This window comes from Bubalus kerabau, chromosome X, assembly GCF_029407905.1.
Source record: "Bubalus kerabau isolate K-KA32 ecotype Philippines breed swamp buffalo chromosome X, PCC_UOA_SB_1v2, whole genome shotgun sequence".
NCBI lineage: Eukaryota > Metazoa > Chordata > Mammalia > Artiodactyla > Bovidae > Bubalus > Bubalus kerabau.
Genome location: NC_073647.1, coordinates 27,958,803 through 27,967,261, shown reverse-complemented (window position 1 = coordinate 27,967,261; position 8,459 = coordinate 27,958,803). Strand labels below are relative to the sequence as shown.

Here is an 8,459-nt window from a genome sequence, read left to right as displayed (position 1 = left end):
TAAGGAGGTGGATGAAACTGGAGCCTATTATACAGAGTGAAGTAAGCCAGAAAGAAAAACACCAATACAGTATACGAATGCATATATATGGAATTTAGAAAGATGGTAATGATGACCCTGTATGTGAGACAGCAAAAGAGACACAGATGCACAGAACAGTCTTTTGGACTCTGTGGCAGAGGGCAAGGGTGGGACGATTTGGGAGAATGGCATTGAAACTTGTATATTATCATATGTGAAATGAATCGCAAGTGCAGGTTCAATGCATGATACAGGGTGCTTGGGGCTGGTGCACTGGGATGACCCAGAAGGATGGGATGGGGAGGAAGGTGGGAGGGGGGTCCAAGATGGGCGGGGGGGACACATGTACACCCATAGCTGATTCATGCATGTTGATGTATGGCAAAACCCACCACAATATTGTAAAGTAACTCTCCTTCAATTAAAATAAATAATTTTTAAATAAATAAATAAAAATAAAAACCACGCACACACACACACACAAAAACCTACCTCAGATTAAGGGTCATCTCCTCCAGGACTCCCCACTTTGAAGAGACAGTCCTTTTGCATGATCTTGTGTCACTGTATCCTGTGATATCACAGCCTGCATATGACATTACACCTTGTGTGCGTGCATGCTAAGTCACTTCAGTCGTGTCCAACGCTGTGTGACCCTGTGGACTGCAGCCTGCCAGACTCCTCTGTCCATGGGATTCTCCAGACAGGAATACTGGGGTGGGTTGCCGTGCCCCCCACCTCCAGGGGATCTTCCCAACCTAGGGATTGAATCCACATCTCTTACATTGGCAGGCGGGTTCTTTACCACTAGCAACGCCAGGAAAGCCCATTATATACACTGTGCTGTGCTGTCCTCTGCTGTGCTGCTGCTTAGTTGCTCAGTCATGTCTGACTCTGCAACTCCACGGACTGCAGCCTGCCAGGCTCCTCTGTCCATGAGGATTCTCCAGGCAAGAATACTGGCATGGGTTTCCATGTCCTCCTCCAGGGGATCTTCCCAACCCAGGGATTGAACCCAGGTCTCCCACATTACAGGTGGATTCTTTACCATCTGAGCCACCTGGGAAGCCCAAGAATACTGGAATGGGTAGCCTATCCCTTCTCCAAGGGATCTTCCTGACCCAGGAATCAAACCTCGTTCCCCTGCATTATAGCAGATTCTTCACCAGCTGAGCTACCAGGGAAGCCCCATTACATAACCTAGTGATTGGTTATTTACGTGTCTGTCTCTCCCTTTAGATTTCCAACTCTTAAAGGCAGGGACTGTGACTGTCTGAATGCTCATGCTTAACACAAAGCTTCCTGTCACATAGATCTCCAACATGCTTTTGTTGAAGCAATGAATCGTCCTTGCTACCTCTCTCTCCTTCATGCCCTATGGCCTGCCCTTCCTCAAGTCCTACCCACATCAAAAGACTCCTCCAATGCATTGATTACTCTCCATCTTTACCACTCTGCTTCAAGCCACCATGCTCTATCAGGTGGACCTACATAACAGCCTTCTAATTGTCTAAACTACTTTAACCCCAGCAATCTAGTTCCCATACAAGAGCCAGGGTGGAGGGGGGGTTGGTTTCTAAAATGGAGAGCTCATCATGTCACTCACTAGCCAGAAAGTCTTTAGTGGTACCCATTAACAGCAGCTCAATAAAAAGCTTGAGGGATATTCAAAATCTTAATTTTAGTAAGAAAAATTCCTACAAACTTATACCCCAGGATGATTTAACCTCTAAAACACATTAAGAACTACTATAGGGCTGTAAGGTGCCTCCTTAACATTTAATAAAGAAAAATAGTTCTTCAGTATCTAGAGCTAACTCATTTTCTCTGCCTTCTGTGCTTAATAATGTCTCAAACTTTTTGATTCAAATTTGGTAGAATATTTGATGTAATGGAGCAATAAAGGATTAAAAGTCTTTTCATAATATTTGTACCCAGGAGCTCATGTGTCACCATGGTGAGATTATGCTGTCAGGATATGACATAGAGTGATTATGAAGTCATAGGCCCCTAAAAGAAGCTGAGCCATTTTAAATCCAGCAGTTTCCTTGGGAGAGGAAACAGGACAAGGTCCTGGACATGAATCTCTTCATTTATGTCCTCCTTTTATCAATTTGGACAAATAGTTGTTTAGATAGAAATGAAAGCAATGGATCTGCTACTGCAGGTATGTCCCTAACCTTAAAACCTAGAAATTATGATCTATTATGTTAAATGTATTCAAGTACTTAATTAGACAAGCTAGCTGTGTGTAAGAAATCTGCTGTTTATTCTACTTTACTATGAGTAGGTCTTTGAGAATTTCTAGGACAACACCTGAAAGTTTTACTTCTGTGTAAAAATTCCAAACATAGAAACATGAAGAGTACAGCCTTACTGTCCCCTTTCATTCCCCTTCCCCACCCAATCCACCAACCCCTGCCCCTCCCCCACCAGCCATACCAGAAAATTCTATGTGCATGAATCTAGCATGGTACCTAACACATAGTAGGTTTCAAGAACTGTGTTTTCTTGTCCCATCCCTTTTCCCACCATACACATTCACACACACATCAACACTCAAGTGCATTCACACATTCAAATACCTAGGTAATGGGTTGAACAAGCCATGATGTGGGGGTAACCTAGGTAATTATACTGATTAGCCAAAGACAGCTCCCAGATTTGGCTTGTAGACTGTGGCTGGCTGGGGAGGTGATAGAGGGAGGAAAATGACAGTAGTTATCATGCTTAAAGAAATAATTGATGATGAGATTTGACTTGGATCTACAATAACAAACCCCCATCACAATGGAAGCAAACTTGGTTCCCAAGCACATGTTCTGATGATACATGTTCTTTCATAGTAACTACACATGCTGAATTCAAGCAGACCAAACTGCAGGAATTATGGCGACGTCTACTCATTATTGTAATTGGTACCCTCATCACTGGCTATATGGTCATGTGTACCTGCTTTCTTCATTATAACTGTGATAGCGAGGAGGCCCATAAAGCAGCCAAGTAAGTCTTACACCTTTGAATAAAAGTACAAGGTTGTGGGGAGGCATGCGTTCTTCACCATACTCTATAACTGTGAGAGCGAGGAAGTCCCCAAAGCAGCAACATTAAGTCTTACACCTTTGAACTAAAAATACAAAGTGGCGGGGTGTAGGGGTGAGGTGAGGAGGTGGGTGTGCACGCGCATGAGGAACTGTACCTGCACATGCATGCGCGCACACTCGTAAGTGGGGTCACTGTTGTTTTGTTACTTACCATTAACTTTAGACTTCAGAAGAGCTACCAACATCTTGTGGGCTGGATATGTTCACTTAAATGAAGCTCTTAAATTATCTCAAGTACATTATCAACTTTAGCCAAAACTATCTCCTATTCAGGGTTCAGTTGAGCCCCAGGCTGCTAATTTCATTGTAAGTTGAGTCTATGAAAAGAGGGAATGACTATCTAAATAAGACAGAATCAAAATCTTCTCAGGGAAGAAGGAGTTGGGTCTCTGCATTCCAAAGATAGTAACGCATTTTGGATAATCTATCATTTTGAGATGTAATAACATGAAAAATTTTCAACTGTGTTCAGTGATTCTAGTCCCTGGCTTTAATATAGGAGGATTAGGCTGGCACTTGGTATACTGAGTCTCTAAAAATTTCCCAATCCAAGGACTGGTGACTGAAATATACCACTGTTCTATTCCTTCAGTTTTAGAGTTAGCTTGTGAGGATTAATATGTATGGTTACAAACCTTGATGGTGTAAATATGATAGGAAAACAATGAATTTGGTCTAAGACTTTTTTATTTGACAGGTTGGGACATTTGTGCCTCAGTTGCATATCAACTTGTGGCTTTTTAACAAAAAGTATAATTTCTGGATTAGATAAATTCTCTCTCTCCCTCTCAACAGTAGATTTGAAACAAGCTTGTGTCATTGCATATATAGACTATATGGTTATCCATTGTGGTTGAAACAGCAAAATTAAGAAAAAGAAAAAGCATTCAACACGAGTTCAAATCTGTAACCTGAGTCATAGTTTTCACCACACTCCAATTCTTACTGTGTTCAATTTTCCTGCTAGAGCCACAAAAAGACCAGAAGTCTAAATTGACACAATAGCCCATATTTTCTGGTAACAGCAATCTTACTCATCTGATTTAAATTGTCATATTCCAAATCCTCTGTATTTTCAGGGACAAGAAAGAAGATATCACCATCAAGGCATCCAGGTCAACTAAAATATCATTTACTGACTCCAAGTCACCGACTGCTGGTCTGGGCGATCCAGAAAGACAATCTGTGGTATCCAGAATAGATAAGTCATCTGGGCCCTCAAGTCCACGAAAAGTTCCTTCAAGTGCAGAAAAGTCAGTCAGGCCCTCGAGTCAAAAAAAACCATCCAAGCCATCAGCTCCCAAAAAAGTGTTAGGATCACCCCCCAAGGAAAAGTTGCATAGAACACGCAGTCCAAAAAAGGCACATAGGCAGGCTCATGCCCATAAGCTAGTCGGTCAGGTCAGTCCATCCTATCCAGAGAAGGCCATCAAACCAACTTGGCCACCAAGTCTACAGTGTCGAGTCAAGCCAACCAAAACTCCTCTACCCTATCCAAAGAATCAAAGCTTCCCTGAGCAATCAAGTGTATATAAACTGACCAAACGCCAGAGATATCTTAAACTAAAATGCCCAGCTAGTGCAGGTAGGGCAGAAATATTATCTAGGCCTCAACCAGTGAAGTTTTGTCGATGCTACAAGGAAAAGTGCCTTGTTTGCAGAGCTGTTTCTGAGCCATTCATCACTCATGTTTCAGAAGCAAATAAAAAGCATGTTCCGGTTCCACTGTTTTCACGCGAATTGAAGCACTTTTACAAGTCATATAAAAAGAAACAATCCAAATACAACACACTGTATGGCAACATGAGTGACAGTGATATCACAACATATAACAGTGATGGTGAGAGTGACAGGGAGGTGATTATATTCTGCAATATAAAATGCAAGGAAGACATCTATAAAAACTCCCAAAATAATTAAGGGATCAAAAGAAAGACCACCCATGCAGAAGAAGCAAGCTTCTCTGAACTATTATATGCTCACCATATTTAAGAACCTGGTAGAGGAAAACTCCACTTGGTATCACTATTGAGATTAGACCTATATCCATCTCGAGGCAATTTACTTGAAAAATAGTAAATAAATGTGTGACAACAACTGATTCTGTTGTAATTATTATTGTATTTTAGAGGTATAAATCTCTTTGGGTGGTATCGTAGATCTACTTGGGCAAATTCTGGGAGATGGTGAGGGACAGGGAAACCCAGCCTGCTGCAGTCCATGGGGTCGCACAGAGTTGGACACGACTTGATGGCTGAACAACAACAACGTAGATCTGGTCACTTGGATGGGCGTCCCGGCTGGTGCAGTGGTAAAGAATCCACCTGCCAATGGAAGAGATGTGGGTTTGATCCCTGGGTCGGGAAGATCCTTTGGAGGAAGAAATAGCAATCCACTCCAGTACTCTTGCCTGGGAAATTCCATGGACAAAGGAGACTGAAGGGCCACAGTCGATGAGGTCGAAAAGAGTTGGACACAGGCACATGGTTAAATGCGAACCACAGTCACACACACACACACACACACACACACACACACACATATAGAAAGGGATTGCAAGATGGGTACCCTGGGCTCCTCTTTCCATTGGATTAGCCCTCAATTGAAGTCTCAACCCAACTATCTTTTAAATTTTGACATAGTGTCCTCACAGTTTAAGACTGTCTTTCTGTGGTGCCCAGTGTGTGGCAGAAATGGCTCTGTGTGCTTGATTCTGGCTGCATTGGGGAAATTCCTGATAGTCATTTCCTTTTTTAAAAAATATTTATTTGACCATGCCAGTTCTTAGTTGTGGCATGCAAACCCTTGGCTGCAGCATGTGATTCTCTGACCAGGGATAGAACCCAGACCCCCTGCATTGGGAGTGTGAAGTTTTAGCCACTGAACCACCAGGGAAGTCCCAATACTCATTTCTAATACCACTGCCTCTGATGACTGCTACCAAAGTAAGGGTCCAGGCTCCAGCCCCCACTCTCAAGGTTTTTGATTCTTTTTGTTACCCTTCAAATTGATAAAAAGAGTTTGCCCTGTTGTGCATTCTCAGAATGGCCCAGATAGAGGTTGGATATCTACCCATTTTCTTCACAGGGTACCTTCTTACTTAGAATCCAGAGGGCTGGGGGGCCAGGGGAAAACCTTGGAGTTATATTTTCTAGCTTCCTCACTGATGAGAGGTTATCCCTGCCCACTTCCAAGAGCATGGTTCAGAAAAACAGACAAAATCCTGGAGTCCCAGCCTATATTCTAGTACAGTGAGGTCAGTCCCCTGTCACATTCAGCAGGGTCAGTAAATTCCATAGCTAGCATATATTGGATGTGTACTACTTGCCAGACATTGTACTAGTCCCTTTATGTCCGGGATATCGGAAGGCCACCCTCCCCTCAATTTTACTGATTTAGCAAAAGGACTCACAAGACTCAAAAGCAGATTATAGTCATGGCTGAGGTTTATTAGAGCAAAAATATACAAACCAAGAGCAACAGGAAAAAGACGTCTTTTTGGGTGAATCAGAGAGGTTGGACATGCGCTTTTGAGTACTTGCCCCTCTGGGGCCACCTAGGACATGCTCTCTTCTCTAGCAATAAACTAGAGGCATGTGTGCAACATGGCTCTGCCCAGGGAAGCCTCAGCATCCGAGGCTTTTATTGAGAACAGGTCCCATAGGTACATCATGCTCCATGACCAGACATGGCAAGTGAACTCCGGATCCCAACAATGACACCAGATGCACATTATTGATGTTGATGTTTGTGCCAAGCAATCAGGTGAACAAAACATGATCATCAACCAATTAACATTAGAACATTCCCCCTGGGTTGACCAATAGTCAAATCATGGCTTCCAGTTCCCTTGACATACAAGGACCAAACAACCAGACCTGCTGTGTTAACACTTTCCTCACATTCACATATTTTATTTAATCCCCAACAGTCCCCTATTATATGGACTACCATATGACTTAACTGATGCTCTGTAACATATAGTAAGATCACATCTAGCAATTGATTGAATCAAGATATGAATCTATGATTGACTTAAGTTCAAATTTTCATTATGCTGTACTGCCTTCTCACTTCCAGTTTCTGGGGTATCTGTTTATTCTCAGATCACCCAGTCCACTGGTATCAGCAAAGTCCTTACTTGACTTTTAATCAATCTGGACCATCCTCCTAACTTACCAGGAGTGTATAAATATGTCTTGAGTTTATTCAGATCTGACTTCCCCATAACCTCTGTTGTATATAATTATTTTACTTTAAAAAGTAAGATACAGGAACTATATAGTCATTGTTCTCTGAATAGTAGAAATTTGATGATAATAAAAAAAATCTGTAGATATCTTCTATCATCAAACTATTCCCTTAGTTACCAATTTTCCTAGCAAAACGAGCTATTTTTTAATCCATATTAAAATTGCATAAAGGCTGGGAATGTAAGTTGGTACAGCCACTGTGGAAAAAGTAAGGCAGTTCCTCAGAAAACTAAAAATAGAATTACCATATGATCCAGCAATCTCACTCTTGGGCATATATCTGGACAAAATCAAAATTCCAAAAGATACATATATCCCTATGTTCACAGAAGCATTATTCACAATAGCCAAGACATGAAAATAAATCTAAATGTCCATCAACAGAAGAGTGGATAAAGATGTGGTCCATATGTATGATGGAATACTACTCAGTCATAAAAAGAATGAAATAATGTCATTTGCAGCAACATGGATGCAACTAGACATTATGGTACTAAGTGAAATAAGTTAGAAAGAGAAAGGCAAATACCATATGATATCACTTATATGTAGAATCTAAAATATGAAACAAATAAACCTATCTATGAAACAAACTGTTGGACATGGAAAACAGATTGATGGTTGCCAAGGGAGAGGGTATTGAGGGGTGGGGGTTAGCAGATGTAAGTGTTTATATATATAATGGATAAGCAATAAGGTCTTACTCTATAGCACAGAGATATATCCTATGGTAAACCAAAATGGAAAAGAATACATTAAAAATGAATATATATATATATATATGTAAAACTGAATGACTTTGCTGTACAGCAGTAATTAACACATTGCAAATCAACTATACTACCATTTAAAAAATTTTTAGAATTACCAAAAGGCAGGTAATCACAAAGAGGAAAAGAAGAAACAAAGGCTTATGCTAATGAATGGCTGGAATAATTAGTCCTGCAAAAACTGAATGGACTGTATCTATCATATCTACACCTTCTCTGCCAGTTTGCAAAATAAAAAAAATCAATGTCCAATTGTGGGACTTCCCTGGTTGTCCAGTGGCTAAGACTCTGCACTCACAATGTAGGGACCC

At 41.2% G+C, this 8,459-nt stretch overlaps 1 protein-coding gene across 1 annotated transcript; it reads left to right on the top strand.

Annotated features, from left to right (window-relative positions):
- Positions 1–2,100: 2,100 nt before the first annotated feature.
- Positions 2,101–5,994, top strand: LOC129639668 (uncharacterized protein CXorf66 homolog). Its single transcript, XM_055564817.1, has 3 exons — positions 2,101–2,188; positions 2,868–3,024; positions 4,205–5,994. The coding sequence occupies exons 1-3, from the start codon at positions 2,101–2,103 to the stop codon at positions 5,043–5,045; spliced, it is 1,086 nt and encodes a 361-aa protein (XP_055420792.1). The 3' UTR covers positions 5,046–5,994.
- The last annotated feature ends 2,465 nt before the right edge of the window (positions 5,995–8,459 follow it).

What these genes read in the sequence shown, in the direction of transcription:
- LOC129639668 (XM_055564817.1), top strand. Translation starts at nt 2,101, where the DNA reads ATGAATCTCTTCATTTATGTCCTCCTTTTATCAATTTGGACAAATAGT. An exon ending in CAATGGATCTGCTACTGCAG is followed by an intron (nt 2,189 to 2,867) that starts GTATGTCCCTAA and finishes GTTCTTTCATAG; the next exon opens with TAACTACACATGCTGAATTC. An exon ending in GAGGCCCATAAAGCAGCCAA is followed by an intron (nt 3,025 to 4,204) that starts GTAAGTCTTACA and finishes CTGTATTTTCAG; the next exon opens with GGACAAGAAAGAAGATATCA.